The sequence below is a fragment of the Melozone crissalis genome, unplaced genomic scaffold (assembly GCF_028551555.1).
Source record: "Melozone crissalis strain CALT ecotype California unplaced genomic scaffold, PUWL_Pcris_2 ptg000057l_1, whole genome shotgun sequence".
Lineage (NCBI taxonomy): Eukaryota > Metazoa > Chordata > Aves > Passeriformes > Passerellidae > Melozone > Melozone crissalis.
The window spans coordinates 10,187,626-10,209,638 of record NW_026535835.1 but is presented as its reverse complement, the minus strand read 5'-3'; the positions used below and the strand labels follow the sequence as shown (position 1 = coordinate 10,209,638).

The 22,013-nt window shown below is 44.2% G+C and overlaps 1 protein-coding gene across 8 annotated transcripts in view; it reads left to right on the top strand.

The window, feature by feature from the left end:
* The window catches only part of BCAS3 (BCAS3 microtubule associated cell migration factor), a 296,812-nt gene that overhangs the window by 116,586 nt on the left and 158,213 nt on the right, over nt 1–22,013 (top strand). For all 8 annotated transcript variants that reach the window (XM_054287013.1, XM_054287006.1, XM_054287007.1 and 5 more), the window contains 3 exons: nt 3,120–3,220; nt 6,715–6,911; nt 8,951–9,048. In XM_054287013.1, the coding sequence (XP_054142988.1) occupies nt 3,120–3,220; nt 6,715–6,911; nt 8,951–9,048 (396 nt within the window). The remainder of the gene's footprint in view (nt 1–3,119; nt 3,221–6,714; nt 6,912–8,950; nt 9,049–22,013) is intronic.

The following is a 22,013-nucleotide window of genomic DNA, read 5'->3' as shown; positions in this document are numbered from 1 at the left end:
CACCAAAACCACCCCTGGCAGAGCTGAGATCACATCAATAACAGGGAAAAAAAGTGAATGTGGTGAATTTGGGGTGAGCCAGAACCGTCACATTCTGCTGGTGATGCTGTGGAACAAAGGATAAAGGAAATAATTTGAATTGTGAAGCTGAATTTTCCAGCACAAGGACCCCTGAAGTTTGTTGACAAACTTGTGATTGCCTCAGGTCTCTACACCACCTAGATGTAACTGAGGAACCAGAGAAAAAGCACCAAAATCAGGTGTTAGAGTGGGGTTTTTATGAAAATTAGGTATATATCATTTTTATCTTGTGTACCTGTTCACCACAGACATCCCTGGAGACTGGAGAGGTTATTTAAGAGTACATTGACCTGTTGCTACTGCATTTTAGAAACTCATTTGACATTATTAATGTTAATTATATTAAATTATAATTCTGGAGATGGAAAAGGCAAGCTCTGGGTGTCTGCAGGCATGTGCACCGAACAAACAGGCTTTGTGGTGCTCAAATGCCTTTGTTTGCTCTTAATTCGGACAAACATGCAGCCCTTAGAGAAGAGCACACTGGGAATTTCATCTATAACTCTCAATTAAATTGAATTGTGCAAAGCTTATTTCTATAAATGAGAAAATTAAAACCTTTTGGTTCAAGAAGTACACAAAACTAAGTAAAACTAATGATTTATTGTTCCCAAATTAAAGCCATAAGTGCACACACTACAATTGAACTGTAGTGGTTCTTTGTTCCAACACTTTTATGCTGCTGAAAGATGATAATTTATAATCCTTGAAGGAAGATTTGTCTTAGCTTTAGGTATTCATTGTACAATTAGCCCATCCATGAACAAACCCACTGTGTTAATTCCAATATTCCTCCAGTGTGTATTTATCTTGCTCACGTGGCAGGAATGTCTATGCAAATTATTTGAGATTAATACAAATTGTTTGTTTTCTTTACTTGTCAGTAAATATCAAGGAGAAGCTTTTAAACAATGAGGGGTTTTTTTCATACTTATACATGGAGCTGTGTGAATCAGGTCTGGAACTCCAGAGGAATATCAGCTCTGCTGTGTTTCAGCCTTTGCTTTGGTTTGTGGTGACTCTTGTGTCTCACAGTCCCTTCTGTGAAGTTTTCTGGCACTAAGAATTATCACAATAACTTCATTTGCAATGTGGATTTCCAGATACAATCTTCCTTCAATATCATGGTAACACCAATTCTGTCAGTGCAGAGAAGGGAGCCTTGAAGCAGGACAGAGACTGAAGGTGCCATTATTACTTTTAGCAGCTCAAGGATCCTTATTGCTCCTTGCCAAATACTGATGGCAAAACTGATTTTTGCTACAGGTATCAATCCAGTTTTTCAGAGTGTCCTTGAATGCTCATTTTTGGATTAATTTACTAAGCAAACTGTAAGAACTCATCTCCTGTCATACTGTCAGACAGAAGTTGTATGTTTGAATTCTCACCTTAGATTTTTATTAAGCACTTATTTATTGCAACTTTTTCACTTTGTATTTGTGCATTTCTAGGTTAAACAAACTCAGTTGCAGATATTTGATGTGTTTGTTCCAGATATTGGTGTGAGAACAAGTTAAAATTTAGCATAGCTCAGACACAAGGCATTGAATTGATTATTTTAGGAAGGTACAAACCACCTGCAATAGCAGTAAAATTGTGCAGCCAAGGCTTTCTTGCTCCTGTGTCTGTGTCTGTCTGTGTCTGCTCCATTTGTGACTTTTCCCAATGAAGGAGAAATTACAGGAGAACCAGTAAAAAACACTTGCTACAAAGCTTTGCAACAATTGGAATTTTATTATTTGTTATCCTCCATGGTTGGGAAATTCTTCAGAAATTTAAAATACTCTGTGTTGCAGCATCAGAATAGCCTCATTGATGGGTGAGAGTCTGTTGTAATTTCCAGTGTGAATTCAGATTTTCAAGGAATTGAGCTGGAAGATAAAAGATTACTCAAATTCCTGGAAACACCCTTCCAGGGTTAAATTAATCTCATCTTGGAGCCTGATACTGATGTGAGAGGTGTGTGCCCAGAAAAGGGGGAAACAGGAAAAGGGGCTTTGCGTTTTTACACTGTGTTTGTTCCTACAATTCCAAGGGCATTTTTGACTTGGAAAGATTGCCCATATGAACGCGTGTAAGAAGCAGCACAGGGGTGGCAGATCCAGCCAGGATCCCTTGTCTGTAAGGTCATTTCTCCCAGCTCACTGCACATTCCCACTGGGAATGGTGGGAGTGGGGATCCCCCATCCCAACCAGCCCCTCCAAACTGCTTCTGTGCCAGGTGTGGCACAGAAATGCAGCTTTATTAAACAGCCAAATAAATGGCTGAGGCTGACCTCAGCTGAGCCTTTATCACTGCTGCCCTGCTGCTGAACTCCCAGGCAGAGCTTTTCCATGGAATTCAGCATTTCCATCACTCCTGGCTGGAAAGGGTTAATGCTGCGTGGAAACACAAGAGCTGTGGCTCCTCAGGGAAAGGCTTCCAGGGCAGCACCAAAACGAATCATTTGTTCAGCTTTTCTGTTGTTTTTTCAAATTTCTTTCTCACTGTAAAGCCATCTTGAATCTCCAGTAAAATGTGAAAGTATTCCCCAAGGGAGAAATCCAGTGAGCAGGCAGGGGGGATGCTGCTCCCTGGGCTGTGGTTTTGCAGCTTTCCTAATCTTGACAGCTCTGGTAGTTGCCCCTGGGATAGAAAGAACAAAAAAAAAAAAAAAAATTCAGATCAGTCCATAAAGTTCCTGTTGGTTTGAAAGCAAAACCATCTGCTGGAGCCATGGAGTTTGTTAGGGAGTTCAGTAACAGGAAAGCCTGCTGTTGATCAGCTGTGCTCTCTGAAACAGGCAGCCAGGAGATGTGGGGAGCATGAGGGCAGCAGCAAAATGGGTCAAAATATTGGGTTTGGTTTGTACTTGTGTGGTTTCAAGTACAAACTTGAAGGAAGAGAAGTGGGTGCTGTGATTTCATATTCAGAGTGTACTGTGAATCCTCAGGAAAACATACATTGCTGTGCCATTAACGTACTTTAATTTTTTTTTTTTTTTTTAATAAAGCATTCAGCAGTAAGTGTGATTTTGTGTTGTGTGGGTTTTTTGCAGTGGTGCCTCCAGGGAGCCCTGGGCCCATCACCCGGCACGAGTCCTACGACAGCCTGGCCTCCGACCACAGCGGGCAGGAGGATGAGGAGTGGCTGTCCCAGGTACGCTCTGGGGGCTTCCTTCCTTCCTTCCTTCCTTCCTTCCTTCCTTCCTTCCTTCCTTCCTTCCTTCCTTCCTTCCTTCCGCCACTTCCTTCCGCCACTTCCTTCCGCCACTTCCTTCCGCCACTTCCTTCCGCCACTTCCTTCCTTCCTTCCTTCCTTCCTTCCTTCCTTCCTTCCTTCCTTCCGCCACTTCCTTCCTTCCTTCCTTCCTTCCTTCCGCCACTTCCGCCACTTCCGCCACTTCCGCCACTTCCTTCCGCCACTTCCTTCCTTCCGCCACTTCCTTTCCTTTCCTTTCCTTTCCTTTCCTTTCCTTTCCTTTCCTTTCCTTTCCTTTCCTTTCCTTTCCTTTCCTTTCCTTTCCTTTCCTTTCCTTTCCTTTCCTTTCCTTCCCTTCCCTTCCCTTCCCTTCCCTTCCCTTCCCTTCCCTTCCCTTCCCTTCCCTTTTCCTTCCCTTCCTTTTTCCTTCCTTTTTCCTTTTTCCTTCTGACAATTCCTGCGACTTCTGGCCAGATATAAATATTCTATTGCTTTAAAACTATCATGCTTGGTGGAGGATTTTTATATCTTTCGGTCTAATCTTTGTGTTGTTATCCAGTCTTGCTTTGTCTCAGTCAATGAAGCCTCTCTGTAAGAACTCAGTAAATACTTGACCATTTGGCTCAGAACCTCAGTGTAAGAATGTAGGTCATGAATAATACACTGAGAATTAGTTCCTGTTAGAAATGAAAGGTTAGAGTTAAATAAATAAATAAAATTTACAAATGCTCTGGATTTGCCAGAGCAATTACAAGGTACCTGATCCATGGAATTCACCCTGACAAATTAGGTGGGTTTCCTCTGGTTTAAGAACAATGTTGTTATGGGAGTGATGCATTAAATGTGTTGCTGGGGTGTATGGCATAAATATGAAATATTTATGGATGGGATTTGCTTCTCCCACTGGTGAATAAATCATACACAGCTTTTTCCTGAAATGAGAGGTTAGGTTTCCACATGGACCTGTCCTGGAGGAGCATTCACTGGGGAATCCAGTCATGTGAATTCATTTACCTGTCTGAGGTTTCAGATGTGGCTGCACTTTGAGGTGTCTCATTTGTTTGTGCTGTGTCTGATTTCTCAGAGCACAAAGATGATGAAACTCCTCAGTCAGGGCAGTCAACAGGAATTTTATCTCTGAGCTCACTGGGAGCAGATTTCACCTGTAGTTTCTGTAGTTTTCCTACCTCTCCAGGACTGTTTAGAGATATTTCCTTATTTTACTGTTCTGGTGAAACCTCAGGGAAAAAGAGATTATGGCAAACCTACAATATGGCTTTTTGTTTATTAATAATTCTTGGAAGATACAAGATGTCAACAGAACTTAGACTGCTCGAACTTCACCACATCCATCCCTCTAGAAGAATAAATAAATTTATAAAGGGAAATAAAAATCCCAAGTGATGTCACAGAACAGGGATAATTCTGAGAATGCTCCTGGAATGTTTAATTCCTGCTGAGAGCAGCAGTGATGAGAGCCCTTGGAGCACAGCAACGCTGGCTCTCCCCGAGCCAGCCACTTCAGATTAAGCCTAAAGTGCAAGGATGTTTTTCAAAATTAAAGTGTTGTTATCAACAGCAACAGCAAGCAGTGAAAAAACACCGCCCTTCACTTCAACTTTTCAATTAGAACAGTGGGTAATGTGTGCTGTCAGTGGGAAGTAGATACAATATGTTTGTCCTGCACACAACAGGAGAGTGAATAGGAACATCTGGCCATAGCCTCAGTAAAATTGCAGAGGCATCTGTTTACCTCTCGGCTCTGTGACACTGATGGTTTCAAGCTTAAAATACACAGATTACTTTATCTGTGGCCTAATTTACGCTGCTACATAAAAGCTACTTGCCTCAGAAAGGGCTGCAGCCAAGCTGGGTTAGGCTGAGCTAAATGCAAGGATGGAAATAGAGCTGCTGTGGTTGTTGTCTGACATGAGCAGAGAACTGACATCAGCCAGGGTTTCAAATTGCTCCTTGAAGATGGAGAATCACTACTAGTGTACATCTGTGTACCTATACAAGAATCTGTTTTCATTAATTCCCTGCTAATCTGCATTTCTGCTGTGATGCTGATTGTTTTAGCAGAAACTAATAGGTACTTTATAGTCTATTTTCTGTTCTAAAAGTATGAGTTCACCAGAGCTTTATAATTTCATTTTATCTTTCCTTTTCTGATATTTAAAAGCTCTTTTTGATTTTTAGTCTTGTATTGCATTATCTTTCTAGCCTATATGATTCTATTCTTGTGATTACAGAAGTTGAATGCTTTGTTTACCTTTTATTTGCAGTTTTCCTGATCACAAACACCCTACTTCTGCTGAATTGTCAGAATTTTAGTTAAATGGACATGTTTGTGGCAAATCCATGGTTGTGTTCCTGTGCTCAGAGTGACCTGGGCTCATCCCAGCACTCTTCCCATGGCTCTGGGTTATGGATCTTGTGCTTCCCACAAGGTGTTCTGTGCCAGCCTCTCCTCACATGTGCCAACAGGAATTAGGAGCTGTGATTTGCCATGCAGCTCTCACTGGATCCATGGGAAGCAGCTGAAGCTGAGAACTTTGACAAAGCAGCTGTGACAAAGCTGGGAGGAGCTCTCTGGAAGTGCTTCCCTCCCCTGCTCGGGATGGGAAATGTTTGGGGATGTGGGCTCCATGCAGATTCAGGCAGAAATGTGTTCCCTGTCAGTCATGGCATTTCAATTTTGGGTGTATTTCATCATGGCAAAGGGAGGAATGAAAAGGATCAGGTGAGGTGCTGGCCAGGATGAAGCTTTGATCTTTAGAACAACTTAAGAACTGGAGTTCAGTGTCCTGAGGCTGGTGGTTCACGAGCTCTCAAGTCTCTGCAAGATGCTCTTGGCTTTGGGTGAAGCATCATTCTCCAGCAAAGCCATCCCCAATTTTGCTTTGTTAAACATTCCTGCAAGCACCCTGGCTCGGAGCACCCTTTTCACTTGAGAACAGTGGGATTCCGGGAGTCCAGCACACCAAAAGAACTCTGTAGCTATAATATTCTCTGAAAAATACCTTTGCCAGGATTTTTCTCCTGAGAAGCTGAGAGGCCTCAGCAACAAAATGTAAACTATAATTATCTGCTGTAGTGGAATGCAACAGGTGCATCTGTGATTGGTCTCATGTGGTTGTTTCTAATTAATGTCCTGTCACAGTCAGCTGGCTCTGACTCTCTGGTCAGTCACAAGATTTTATTATCATTCTTTACTTTGCCTTTCCTTGCCAGCCTTCTGATGAAATCCTTTCTTCTGTTCTTTTAGTATCGTTTTAAAATATCATTTTAGTATAATATACATTATAAAATAACAAATCAGTCTTCTGAAGCATGGAGTCAGATTCTCATCTCTCCCCTCATCCTGGGACCCCTGTGAGCACCACTCCAGAGCCCCTCATTACCTGGAGCTGCAGCTCAGTGTTAATCCCTGGCCATCTCCCCTCGCACAGGTGGAAATTGTGACTCACACGGGGCCTCACCGGCGCCTGTGGATGGGCCCCCAGTTCCAGTTCAAGACCATCCACCCCTCGGGCCAAACCACCGTCATCTCCTCCAGCTCCTCCGTGCTGCAGTCGCACGGGCCCAGCGACACCCCCCAGCCCCTGCTGGACTTTGACACTGATGATCTCGATCTCAACAGCCTCAGGTAACAATAACACCGATTCCCAGCTGCCTGACGCTTGCTGTGTGTAGGATGTGTCACAGTTTTTATCAGGCTTGTCCAGAGGAAGGTCTTGGAAGAGTGGCGATGCACCAGTGGGAAAAATCCATGCAGGCTGAGCAGCTCAGATTCCTTTTGCTGTCAGACCAAGACAGCACAAAGTCCGGTGGCCTTGCTCAGTGTCCTCTTGCCTTTCACAGTTTCTGCGTTGCTTAATAAATTCATTTTCCCAGACGTGTGTGGGAGCTTTGTGCCATGAATTTAGACAGCGGTCAGTGTGTTGGAACAGTAAGTGAACTTCTGGAATGTTTTCCTCCTCTCTGTTTTTTTTTTTTCCCCACTCCTTTTTTTCCTTCTTTGTAATTCTTTTTCATGTATTTAATTCATCTGGTTTTGGACATCAGCTGATTTAGAATTAGGGGCATGGAGTGGGCTTAGGGAAGGGAAGGAAGGAGAGTGAAGGCAACTGTGGGTTTACATTTACTGGTGATTTGTAGAAGAGATTTATGCTCCAAGTGTTTGTGTCCTGCCCAGTGACTCCAGATTTAACAAGTTTCCATGCTCCTGACTCTGCATGTGATTTGAAGTCCAAAGTTCTGTGGTAGGGACTTGGATTACTTGGGACTGTGTCTGAAATTCTCACAAGTAAATCAAGAGAGATGGATAATATGACTTGTCCCATGAAAAGTGGGCAGATTATCCTTGGACTGGAAATCCATGGGTTTGAAATGTGTGATTTCTCCTTGTAATTACTGCCACAAGTAAGGATGTAGCTGTCAATTTTTTAAAAAAATATAAATATATATATATATGTATGCATATGCAGAAAAAAAGCAGAAATAAAAAGAAGTAATACAGATCTATGTTACAAAAGGAATCAACAGTTACAAATGAGTCTTTAAAATTCTGCTGTTGAGGAGGGCAATGGAATTAACCAAGTTTGGGCAGGGTGATCTTTATCCTTTGAGGCTCCCTGAGAGCTCCCATCTGAGCCATTCTTTGAGTCTCTGGGCAGATCATCCCAATCTCAGCTGCAACCAATCAAGGGAAACCAGAACTTTCCAACGGCTTTTAAGCTGCTTCACAATGAAATTGCTGCTTGTCCCAGGTGATTCTCGTTTGGGTGGGATTGTGGCCAGGTGGTGGCTGTTAATATTCTGCCCAGGGAGGGGTGGAGCCACCATCCCTGGACCTGCTCAAAGTAGGACTGGAGGGGGGCCCTCAGTGCCATGGTTTGGTTGGTGAGGAGGTTGCAGGTAAGAAGTTGGACTGGATGGTTTTTAGGGTATTCTCCAGCCTGGTTCACCGTGTTTGTGTGGATTTAGTGCTGTGGATGAGGAGGTGGCAGGCCATGGGTTGAACTGGATGCCCTTCAGGGTGCTCTCCAGCCTGGTTCACTGTGATGTGTGTGGACTCTCTGCCATGGTTTGGTTCATGAGGAGGTGGCAGGCCATGGGTTGGACTGCATGGTTTTCAGGCTGTTCTCCAGCCTGGCTCACTGTGATTTGTGTGGACTCAGTGCCGTGGTTTAGTGGATGAGGAGGTGGTAGGTCACAGGCTGGATTTGATGACCTTCAGGGTGCTCTCCAGCCTGGCTCACTGTGAGTGTTATGGACTCAGTGCCATGGTTTAGTTGATGAGAAGGTGTTAGGTTGTAGGTTGGACTGGGTAGTTTTCAGGGTGTTCTCCAGCCTGGCTCACTGTGGTTTCTGTGGACTCTCTGCCATAGTTTTGTTGATGAGGAGGTGGCAGGCCATGGGTTGGACTGGATGCCCTTCAGGGTGCTCTCCAGCCTGGCTCACTGTGGTTTGTGTGGACTCTCTGCCATGGTTTGGTTGGTGAGGAGGTGTTAGGCTGTAGGTTGGACTGGATGCCCTTCAGGCTGCTCTCCAGCCTGGCTCACTGTGGTTTGTGTGGACTCTCTGCCATGGTTTGGTTGGTGAGGAGGTGTTAGGCTGTAGGTTGGACTGGATGCCCTTCAGGCTGCTCTCCAGCCTGGCTCACTGTGGTTTCTGTGCTCCCAGGATCCAGCCCGTGCGCTCGGAGCCCGTCAGCATGCCGGGGTCCCCGCGGCCCGCGGCCGACCGGCGCGGCGTCTCCACGGTCATCGATGCTACTTCAGGTAGGAACGGCCTCATTTTCTGCTCCATATCATCAAGCTGCTCTTTGGTTCTGGCTGGTAATTTGTGTACTAGTTGTTGCCATCAAAGTTGTCCTGGTTTTCTGCACCACAGGGTAAGTGCTGTCTCATACAAACGCTCAATTCTGCCATAATGATGATTTTTATTTCCCCCTCCTCTTACCACTCAAATGTGAAGTTACAGCATTGTAGTAAGGTCTGGACACATATTTATGTAAAGTTTAACATGAGCTATAGAATGCTAAAAATTGCCTAAACTAAAAAGCAGAACATTTACAAATACTAACACTGAAATGCTTTTATTAATGAATGCCTAAAGCATAGAATATTACGGTTCTGTCTCGTTTATAAAGTAGCTTTCATTGAAATGTAATCATAAATGTAATTGATTTCTGTGAGCAGTTGGGACAACAGGAGAGTTTATCTATGTTTGTGTAATAGGCACATTTTCACTGCTCTGCTCTGAAAAGAGTGTGTGGATTTAATACTACAGTGGTTGTGTTAATATCAACAGAGTAATAGATGTGCTATGAAGTTCTCTGTTCCCCTCAGTGCTGGGGAATAGCCTGTCTAAAGAAACAAGGGCAGCAGCAGAGCTTTATGTTCCAGTGCAGCTGTGCAGTGTCTGAGGGTCCACACAGCAGGATTTTGTCAAATAAAATCTCTCACAAGTAGAATTATTAAACACACAGCATTAGTCAAACAGTCAAGTCGGAGAGGATTTTAATCTTCAGTCATTTGAAAATCCCTGGAGACTCCTGATTGGATTGAGGTTAAACTGTAAAAAGAGACTGTAACACATACAGAAAGGGGTTTCTGAAGGTTGGTTTAAAGAGAGTTAAAATAAAAGCTCCTGTTTCAGACTCTGTTTGCTGTTTGATATAAATGCTGAGTCCAAGATACTTCATTGTTTGCCAAATGAATTTATTTGGGTATTACAGGATATTTCATATATGTGTTTATAACAGAGTTCAATAGTAACCACATTTACTTTGGATATTGAGAATTGTCCTTATAAGTTCCATTTCAAATATTTAAAAGTTGTTAAATTAATTCCTGTTGGGCTTAGACAAACATCTGGTGTTGGTTATTGAAGGGGAATTTGTTTGTTTTACTACATGGCAAAGTAATTTTGAAAATAATTGTTTGATACAGAAGAAAATATTAATGCATCAGTTATGATTTTTTTTTTGCCAAGTTCATCTATGCTTATTGCTCCTAAAAGGTTCCAAGTTGGAATCATAGGAGAGCTTCAGGCTGTATTTGTGACACTTGAGATTCAGAGTGATTAATGGCAGAGCTGTGCTCACTATCAGCTGATACAGAGATATCAGCATTGTCAGGGTGGGGATTTTCCCTCCTGTGCAGGAGCAGTGCCTTCACCTGTAACAGGGCTGTGCAGTAATTCTGAAATGTGATCATTCTGTAACTGCAGCATTTCTAAAGCTGTGTTACCCCATCCACAGCAGAAACAATGGGCACACAGGGCTGTGCCTCCTCCATGCTGAACAACTCCTCAGGTGTGGATGGGGTTTAATATGAACTGACTCATGTGAATGTGGTGAAGCCTCATTTGTAATGCCTCTAACATGTGTGTCTATATTAAAATGGCCAAAATCCATTGTATACATTGTTAGGACACTGAGAATAAATTTACTGTGCAGTATGACTCAGTTTGGTTATAGCACTCCATAAGTTTCTTGTAAACAATACATGGCTTTTGTCAGGGACGTGCTGATGGCAGAGTTTTATTCGCTTCACCCAGACAGGTTGGGTTGGAATTGATTTTTGATTCAGGGATTTTAGTATCTCCTTGCAGGTTTTGTATTCCCTGATCCTCACTCTTTCCCATGCAGGACTTAGGGGTTCAGAGTCTGAATTGTGTGATGGTTTAGGGGTGTGAATTGTTGCAGAGTAAAGGAGACACAAGGAAAATATATACACTGGTTTTGAGATTTCAAACTGTATTTGTAACAGGGCCCAGCAAAGGAAAGAAGAGGATTTTATGCTTGTTTTCTTCTCCTCCCACCTGTGAGATGTGCAGAAAACTCCATTAATCTCAGCTGTGGATGGGAAGGGTTTGGTTTTAACACCACTCATGTACAGCATTGGCTTTTTGTGTTCCAGTCCACCACTTTGAGTATTCTCATTTCCTGCTCTTCCCACGTTGCTGATGTTCTTTATGGAAAAGACATTTTTAGGTTTGAAGGATTTTTAAGTAGGTCATAAATTTCTGCTGCCTGAGCTGAACCAGGAAGTGATTGCTGAGCTCTGGCCCTGCACTGGGGCCTGTTGCACTTTATGAAGATTTTATCTGGAGCTTTGATTGCCTGTTGCTTGGAGATGCAACCGTGTGGCGCCTCTGCTTATCTGACTCATCACTTCTCCTTCCTATCAAAAGACTCCAAGTACATGTTTATCATCTCCATTATCCTTCTGCCATCCCCAATAGCTTCCTTCCCTCTCCCCCTTTGGTGACAATTTTCTTGGTGCATTTATTAAGCAGTTTGTGTGCCTTTTTTTTTTTTTTTTTAAGCATGTTTTTTTCTCATGTGTCTGTAAAGCTGTGGTGTGCTAAGGACAATCTCATTGGATCACTTGGAAAAGTCTTCATTTAAAAAGTGCAAAATTCTAATGCTGTTATCAATAATGAAAATTTACAGTGGCATTCTCAAGGTGGGTGAATCTGTAAAGGTTACTTGGATGTATTTTAAATATATATATTACAGCTTGGTTCTCTCAACTCAAAATTCTCCTAAGACTCTTCTCTGGTTAATTTTTTTCAAGAAAAGTTTGCAAAAATTCAGTCACCTAAAGCAACTGGACACTTGTCCCTCAGTGCACATATTTGAGTCATATGCATCACAGAGAATGTACCCTGAAGGATGAAATGCACTGGAATTCCAGATGCTGCTCCAGATTGGAGTTGGAAATGTTAAAGGGGGACAAGAGTGAGTTTAAATCTCTGTAAAGCAGGAAGGTTTTGGTGATAATGCAGCAGCAGAATCACTGCAAGGCAGGAGCTGCTCACTGTGTGCAGCAGGCAGGGGGTGGGGTGTCTGTCTGTCTGTCCTTCCTCCCCAAAGGTGTGCTCAGGCTCTGGGCTTGGCTTTGGGTTAAGCCTTAGTGGGTCAGGTTTTATTTATGAGCCCAGAAACTAAACAGGAACCTTCAAGTGTGCAGGTGATGCTGCAGCTGAAGGTCACATCTTCACACACCCACCCCAACCAGCACCTCTCCGAATTGTCATTCTGTGACCTGTGGAGATGACATACATCATATGTGTGACATATCTGAAAAAACAAACCTGGTGGGGCTCTCTGAATAGTGAGAGATGCAGAAATTAGGGGTAGGTTAGGGTATCTGTACAGTAAATTCTGAGCTTGCAGAGCTGGAAAAGCTCCAGGAAAGGGTTTTGCAGCAGTTGCTGGTCAGGGAGTTTGCCCACACAGCTGCACTGAGTGTTTGGCTTCAGCTGCACCCAGGTGTGGGCTCAGGTCCTCAGGTGTGCTCAGAGACTCGGCCCTGCTCATTTCAGACAAGTGGCTGTGTGTCTGTCTGTGGAAAGCCTTGTTTGTTCCCTCACACAAAGAGCTTTTGCACACTTACCCATCAGCCAAGTAATGATTTGGTTGCATTGCTAGTGCAGGATGAGAACATTGGCAGAGGAATTGTCTAATCTGTTTTTCTGCATCAACCTCTTCCTTTCCTGCTGGGAGGAGGTCACAGAATAGAATCATAAATCTGTTTCTTTCTTGCCTAAATAAATGCAGAAATTGAGTGGGAAGGATTTCAGTGAATGGCATTATTTAATGAATAAAATTAATTTGTAGAGAAAAAAGATCCTGAGGATTCTTTTCCTCATTAATTGTGTGTGGGGTGGGGGGAACCTTAATGTTCTCAGCTGAAGCCTGGTGAGTGCTGTGCTGCAGGGGGATGCACACATCATTTTTTAATGAAGATTGTTTATTACTGTTGTATGAAACTCTGACAATACTAAGCTCTCTTCTGGTTACTTCAATCAATGCCCACTTAAAATCAGCTTGTAATTTAGTACTTCCCTCTCTTTTGTGTGTGACTGGCTGGTCATGGACAGAGAGTTCTGCCTGCAGAGGGTTTAATGAACAGGAGAATTGACTGGGCCTTTGTGGGGGAGGGAGTTGTCCTTTTATTGTTCGTCACCACACCTGTGAGGCACAGACCACGGGACAAATTTTTACTGTCCAGCAATGCTCTCACTTGGAGTTTAATAAACGCTTCTGCCATCACACCCTAAACCATCTGAGCTCCTTTCTGTTGTACGCACAATCAAATATTTATTCCCAAACGCTGTAGAGCACAAAGTGCTGCCTGGGAGCAGTGCAGCTCAGTTATTCAGGTAGTAAAGATGTGTGAATGCAGCTGGCAGATGAAGTCACCAGCATGGTGAATTCCCAGGCTGTCCCTGCTGCCACAGGCGATGAATGCCAGGCTGAGGCAGGGCTGGGCTCCCCTCGCACGGCTCGGGTGTCGGGGCTGCTGAGCTCCCTGCCATGAAATGGATCCGCCTGCAGCCCTTGACCTGAACCTGTAATTACCTGCCTGGGATAAAGGTGGTTTGTTGTGGCAGATAGAGATTGCACTCGGGGCTGCAGGGGATAATGCTGAGCTTTGAAGGCAAGGAAAGGGCTCTGGCCCCTGGGCTGTTCTTCACAGTAATTGAGAGGTTTTAATAATGGGCAGAGAACAAGCTGCTCTTAGGGGGCATCACCTGTTCAGGAACACAGAAAAACCAACCCAGCACTGCTTGGTTTGTATTACTCGTCCTGTCAGCCTGAATTTACATGAGTTTAAGTTATGTTTCCTTCCTGGAGTAACTTCTGTGCTGATCCTGTTAATGTATCTATTTAAAATGCTTATTATGTTACCTATTTGCATAACATTTTATGCATTATTCCCTGCCTGGTGACAGCATGTGGGATATCTCAGGTATCTTTGTTTCCTCACATGTGCTCCTGCTGTCTCCATCCAGCTCATCTGCCTTGCTAAGTGTGTGTGTGCGCATGAGCTGCATAATGCAAAATCCTGGTACTTAGAATGTTTTCAACTTGATTTATTTCATCTAATTTGAGAAAATGTTATCTGATGATTTTTGAAGAGAGCCTTAAGACAGAAGTGACTCCACCAGGCTCCAAGATGCCAGTGCAGTGTTCATGATTACATCTGCAAACAGCCATGCCCTATGGACTGGGGAGATGTGAGGAGAAATTGAAATGACCTGACACTACTGATGGGGCACTTGCTGCTGGATCTCTGCCTGGACTGGGAAAAGACTCAGCTGCAGGGGCCCATGGAGCATCATTAATGTCTGCAAACACTGGTGGGTGTTTTCTGCAGGCAGGAGAAGTACACTGGAGAGGACAGGCATGGCAGCAGTCAGTGAAAGGCAGCAGAATCATTAGATGCTGATTTAATTTTCCGGCCTGTGATGATTGTGGGTGGTTCAGTCAGTTCTGGAGGTGGCAGCTCACTCCCCACAGCACAGTGTGGTGATGGGTGATGTGGGGCAGCTTTGCCCTGCAAGGGACAGAGGAGTCTCCTCATCCCAGCGTGCCTGTGGTACAGCTGAGCAGTCTGGCAGTGACTGAAGCAGTTCATCTCTTCTGAGATGGTTGCATTTCAAACCAAGCCTGTATCAGCTTAAAAACCACTGCTGCGTGCATCTGATTCCAGTGGTGGGGATGAAAATCAAAACTCAGCAATTTCTAAATTCCTAGGCCCTGCTGTGTCAGGCGGAATTTGGCTTTAAGCAGGTGAGGTTCCTGGGGTGCTGCTCTCCCTGTTCACCTGTCCCAGGTGATTTTTGGCCCAGCAATTCCTGTGTTATGTCCCAGCTCCCTGGGTGAGCTGTGCCCTCCCCAGAATGGTTAAAATCCAGGGGATGGGGTTTTCCTTCCCCAGCAGGATGAGTTGCAGTGTGGCCCCGGGGCCCCGGTAATGGTCCCTGGCACGGTGCTGCTGCTCCCAGGCAGTTGTTCCTGTGTCACACAACCTGCCTGACGTGTGTTCAGGCTCCATTAGTGCAGCCCCTGCAGTGTCTCACTGCTCAAGTGTGAGCCTCCACCTTCCAGTTGGGGAAGGCACCTTCAGTTCACATCAGCTGAACAATTGCACTGGGCTGGAGCACGGTGTGAGCACAGAAATGCCATGGGTTTGTTTCGGGGGGAAAAAATAATCTTATTATCCTGGGTGTTTTGTGCTGGTTAACAAAAACTCATTATTAATAGGAGATTCTGATGTGCCCCTTAATTACCTGTGATTAGCAGCTGTTAATGCTGTGTGTAGGTAGCTTTAAAGCTCTGAAGAAGTGGGAAGTGTTGATTCTAATCATATCTGACACCACAATCTTCTGTGGAGCAACACATGAGCTGAGATTCCCGATGGGCTCCTGTAGGATACAATATTTATTATAGCTGGAGATCTAAGAGCTCCCAGCTACTGTTAAACTTACAAGAGATCCAGAAACCTCAGTGTCTGTACTTGTGTTTTGAGAGATTGCACAGAAATAACACACCACTGGTATTTGCAGGCAGCGTGTGCATTGACATTTCTGCTCTTTTCCTCCACTGCTTAAAGGAGGCATTTTGCAAATCTTTATATTTTTATAAGCTTGTAACATATGCTAAGCTCATCTAATAATCTAGACTGCCTGAAATGGCCTTAAAACGGATGTGCAAATAAAAGAGTGTTTGAGTTTTGGAGGGAGTATTGTTTCAGGGAAAGCTTTATTTGTGATCAGTTTATAATAGAGACATTTTTATTTAGTGATTTCATTAATTAGGCTTTATCTTTCAAAGTGTTTGCTCGCCATTTCCCATGTTTGCTTTGAAAACATCTGAATATGCCTCAGTTTTTCTTCTTGCTACTTTGGCCTGCAGTCTCTGTTAGATGTGAATGGTTTCAGGATCCTGGTTCTGATCCTCCTGAGATCCTGCAGCTTGTCCTGCCCTCTTTTCAGGAGGTCTTCCAGAACATCAGCCCTTGTCCTCAGGGCTCTGCAGACCCTTCCTATTGTCTCTCAGCTTCCTCCTGCTGTAATTTTTAATTAGCACTTATTTTCACCACTGTTAATCCAAAAGGAGCAGGTTTAGCAGTTGTCCATTAGAGTGTGACAAGGATGAGTGAGCAGAAGTGTGGATTTGGGGATGTGACACATAAAACTGAGCTATTTGGCATGATAAATGAGCCAGGCATTTCATCTACTCCAAGGTGCAGTTTAATACCTTGAGGGTGCTCCAATCACAGCCTCCTCACCCTGGCTACTCACTGGAGTAAAGATGTTCCCTGCTGGGAATAAATATTTATATTTAGGTTGAAATACAGCCTGTTGGTGCTCACTTGTGTATATATTTTATTGCCTCGGTGACGTCAGGGGTAAAGAAACAGATGGAAAATATTTTGTTTTCCTTAATTATCCCCCACTGTGGGATAGCCATTGGCTTGGGGCTGTGGCTCCTCCCCTGCCTTGGACTCCATCCCTGGCATCACCCCAGCCAGATTTTAATAGTTCTTTATCTGCTGCTTGCATTGCTTTCAACTTTCACTTTTTATTACAAGCCAGGCTAAATTGGGTGCTGGTTACTGCTCCAGCTCTGCCTGGAGAGCTCTGAAAAGCCAAAGCTGGTGCCAGCAAGTGCCTGCTGCAGAGAGCAGGGAAAGGAGCTCCTGATGGTCACCATGTTCCCTTTGGGACGAGCACATCCCAGCTGGGCTGCCCCAAGCAGGAATAAAAGCCCCAGAGCTGAGGTTGGGAGCTCCAGGACTCTCCTTGCACCCCAGAGCAGCTGAGGAGGAGGATGGTGACAATCAGGAGCTCCTTTCCCTGCCTCTGTTATTTACTGAGCAAACCACTGAGTACTCTACTTCTTGCCCATCACTTAAAATATATTTTAAAAATAAGGATGATTTTACTTATGATTGAATGTAAGATGTGGGAAATGGCCGTAGATGATCTGCAAAGTTTTTGTGTTGCTGGTGGATTTATAACAAGCAGAAAGTTGGTGTGAAAGAATTTGGAGAAGCAAAAAGTGCTCTGGTAGTCTTTTGGTTTTGGTGTTTGTGTTTAAACTCTAGGGAAAAAAACCCAAATAAAAGCAAAGAAACACTCAGTATACACAGAAATGCTTGCAGGGAGCTGCATCTCAGCACTGAAGTTAGATAAAAAATTCACTGTATTGTAAGTGAACCATTTCCCCCTTGATTTGTGTCCAAAATATGAGGAAAAATCTTGCAGCTGCATTATGCATTTTACAAAAGAACATATGCATGCATTTAAATCATTTACATTTCATCTTTGCTTTCTCTTATTTTTAACCCATATTATGGTGAGTGACAGTGTGTTTGGAAAACTGAGGTTGAAAGCAAAGTTTAAACTTTGATGCCCAGTAAGCTGAACTGCCAGCAGTGCTTCACTATTTCATGATTTAATTTCAAAGTTTGGCTCATGCTTTTTTCCTTTCTCTCCAATGGAACATGATTGAAACTTTGTGAATCTGCCTGACCAAAAAAAAAAAAAAAAAAAAAATTAAATTGTACTGCAGTTGGTTTGTGCTGGTTCCTGCAGAGGAAGGTCCTGGGAGGATGCACAGCTTAAAGGTGATCAGGGCTCAGTGAGGTTATTAATTGGTGATGATTAGGTGGTATATCAAACATTCCCCATGCTGTAAAATGGTTTTTGCTGGGGGCTGAGGAGATGAAGATGGAAGGGCACCAGCTCTGCCTGATGTGACCATTTCCAGCACTGCTCTGATAAACTCAGAGCTGCTCCAGCAGGAGCTGACAAGGAGCTCAGACTGGGGGTGTCCTGGTTTGTTCAGTGCCATCAGCAGGCAGCACTCCCCCACTGCTGTGCGTGAACAAATAAAATCAGCTTTATTGGCCCAGTTCTGGCCTTTTAATAACCCTTGAGTGAGGGATTGTGCAAGGCGTGAAGGGAGAGCGCCCGCGCGGGTCATGACACAGGGAGGGACAGGGAGTGGGGACAGGGCACAGGTGAGGGCTGTCCCCTTTGCCAGGGGACATGGAATTGGCATGGGGGACAGGTGAGGGGTGTCTCTTTTGCCAGGGACAGGTGAGGGGTGTTCCTTTGCCAGGGGACACAGAGCTGGTCTGTGCAGAGCAGCAGCACCATGCAGAGGTACCCAGTGGTGCAGGGAACTGGGGTTTGTCACCTTCCCCTCGTCCCACAGAGCTGCCCTGGTGTGGCACTGCCACCAGAGAGGTGACAGGACACAGTGCCAACATTCAAACCTGCCCTGTGAGGAGCCAGCCACAGCCTGGGCTCTGTCACACAACCAGAGCTTGGGTCCATTGCTGCCTCTGAGCCCTGGGGCTGGCAGGGCCAGTTTGACACACACAGAGCCACACTGTAAATGCAGCTTTGAAACTGGGGTATTTGCACTCATCTCTTGGATTTACACAAAGTTGCATCCCTAACAGCCTTCAGACATTTTCCTCATTGTCTTCACCTTCCACAAGAGTTAAACTTCCAGTTCTTAATTTACTTTGCTGGTAAAGATTGACTTATAATTGAGGATGTCACGTGGAGGACCTGTAACTTATTTGTATATCCATCCTTGCATGTTTAAAACCAAGTCAAGAAAACTAATGAGGTTACGAAAATATTGCTGATCCTGAAGCAAATCCAGTTGGAGAACATATGCTTTGGTTTTACATTTCTGCCTGTAAAAGGTGACATGTCCCGTGTTTGTCATTTAATTTAACATTCTATATATTTTTAAACGGCTGTATGATTTGAAATCTCCAGATGCCAGGCTTTGTGCTAAATGAGCTTGACAGTTCAGTGATGTGGAAGGCCATTATCTCACCTTTGTGCCTCTAAACTGGAGCCACTTGCCTTTGCCTGCTCATAATGCATTTACTGCCTTGCAGCCCAGGAATTTTTAACACCTATTGAAAGCATTAATTAGCTATGCCGCGCTGATGAGCACTTTAAGTGAAAGGCAAGAATTGATGCTGCTCTTTGAGTTGGTGTTTCTCCCACTTCAGAGGATAAGGAGTACCCAGAGAAATGAAACCCCCATTTCCTCAGCACGCTCAAGCTGTGAGGCCCTGACTGTGCCCTGGCCATCAGCACAGTGACAATGCCACATCTGAGCTTCTGTCCCCATCCCATCCCTGTCTGTGCCTGGGACATGAGGCCATGTCCTGATGAACAGCTCTAAATGGCTCCATCCCTGCCAGCTGGTGCTGTCTATGAACCAATAAACCAAAATACAGCCTTTTGCATCCCATTGCTCCTGTCCTGAGTCAGCAGGTCTCAGATAGGATCATTTTTCTCTCGGAAAAGGGATAATCATTACTTGGCCTGTTGAATTTCAGTAATACAAGAATAAATGTGTCAATTGGATCCTAAAGCTCACCAGCCTAAAATTCTCCCTCCTCTCTGATGGGGCCTCTAGTGCCTTTGATCACCATTTTCTCCTCTTTCTCAGCAATTTCTTGGTTTTCCCCATTTTCCTGGGCCCTTGTGGCAGTGTTCTGTGCAGATCCCAGCTGTGCTCAGGCACCAGAGGCTTTGTATGATTAGTCAGCATTTGGTTCCCATATATAGCACAAGTATGTCTGGAGAAAATATCCTTATACATATTTGCAGGCAATAGGATCAAAGCCCTCTCGAGGTTCTCAGCTTTAATTTATCTCTTCTTGCTTGCTGTAGAAGGAACATCAAATGCAATCCATGTTTGCAGGAGGGAAGGGAGCACTTTGCTGGGTAATTTTGGGAGCAGCATTTAGCCCAAAGCTTCCAGTCCTGCCCTTTCTTCCTCCATAGCATTTCCAAGCTCTGAATTTTGGGCTTTGTGCCTGTGTTTCTACCCAGCTGTGCCTTCTTTCTTTGCATCCTGGGACCCCTCCCATTTTTGTTTCATTTTTCCTCAGATTTTCTTGCCTCCAGTCACAGCTGCTGAGCACATCTTCACCTTTGTCAGTGTTTTCTGTATTCTTAATCCCTGTGTTGGCTCCTTTTCTGCTCTAACACATGCCCAGCTCACACCCTGCATTGAAGGAATTCTTGTTCCTGGCTCATCTCTGGAGTTTTTTGGTAAATTCCCCCAACCTCTCTTCCTGCTCCTGGTGCCTGTCAGTGTTTGCCTGGAGAAGTGCCTGCCCCATGCCTGGAAGTGTTCAGGGTTTGGAGCAATCTGGGGTAGTGAGAGATGCTCCTGCCCATGGCAGGGGATGGGAGTTGATGATGTTTAAGGTCCTTTCCCACCCAGACCATCCCATGGTTTGATTTACTCCTCCACAAGATCTGGAAAGTAAAATCTGAACCTTTTCCAGATCTCCATTCATCCTTCAGGTGTCAGCTCCCAAAGTTGGGACCCCCACCAGAAATGTGAGACCTGACAGCTCCTGGAACTTGGTCTGGGTGAGGAATGAGTTCCCTGGGCAGGTGGATGTTGTGGTGGTAGAAATTGTATTTATCTCAGCTCCATTAAATCCCTATTTCTGTATCTTTCATTAGATTCTCACAGCAGCAATTTGTAAACCTGGCTGTTTGTGCAGTGTGGGCACTGCTGGGGACAGCCAGAGGTGACTGTCATTGTGAGGAAGCAGAATATTTTAATTACACAAATCCTGTAACATTTTCATCCAGGGAAGTTCTCTGCATTTTTAGTAAGTGAGGCAACCAAGACATTCAAGCCCTTTTTACATCACATTTTCAGAAAGGCCTTTTTTTCCCTCCTGATAGAAGATCTGCATTAAAAAAACCCCACATAATTAGTTTGATTTCAGTCATCTACTCAACATTTCTAAGGCACTTGCCAAATGATCCCAGGTGTGGGATTGCAGCAGGTAATTTCCTGCTCTGTATTTTTGTGGGTGATTTTCTGGGTTAGAAGATGATATCAGCTCACCTGGCCCCTCAGTGACAGAGAAATCCTTTGTTTATTCATTTAGTAGGCAGATTAACCCTAATGAATCTGGCTTCCTGGAAATAGATACAGGGGACAATAGCAGAGTGAGGAGTGGGGAGAAATGGGGCAAATTCCCTTTTCTTTCTTCACTTGGAAATAATGGTGGCTTTCAGAGCAGGGTGTTTTAAATCCAAAAGGAACGTGAAATATGTCAGCCAGAAATTCTTGATTTTGAACAAAAACTTTTCTTTTGTGCCTCAAAGAGCTACTGGGGCATTTCTTAGTGTGCCTGATGCAATTCTGCCCTGCTGAACCTGTTGGGATGTTTTGCCCTGTCAAAAATTAGGATAAAGTGAGCATCTGAGGTACTTACATTTCATTGTTGGAGGATCTCAGTGTGTGTTCTCTGGCATATGAGGTATTTGTTAATTAGTATTAATATCTGTGAATTAGAAGATCATTATATAATCTGTGTAAATAAATCCTACATTGTACAAGACAGCCAGAGGAAAGCATTGGAGTCTTGATGGCTGAAATAATTTTATTTTTTTATGGAAATAAAGCTGTGGAATGTGTGTCAAGGTGTGCATCATGTTTCTGTTACCTGAGCAGCTGTACTGGGCAGGGGGCAATGCCCATACAGGGTTAGGCTGCACATTTTGCTTTATTTTCAGCTGTCCTCCCATCCTGAGCTGGCTCAGGAAAGCTTTGAGGAGCATTTCAAACAGCTCAGTTCCTTCTGTTCCTGCCAGGGGATGCCAAATGTTCTGCACCAGGCATGAAAGGCTGTGCCACATTGATTTCAATAAATGAGCAGGAATTTCTCAGCCTGGCTGACACCACACTGGACTGTTATTCCCAGCACAGTGTGAGAATCTGCCTGGAAAAGCAGAGAATCCCAAAGCCCTCAGAAACAAGGGAAGGATGGTCACTGGCTGCAGGGATATAAATCAGGCTCAGGGTGTTACAGGCACAGCCCCTACACTATCACTCAGTTTATGTTTGAACAGCATGAATAAATTAACTTAT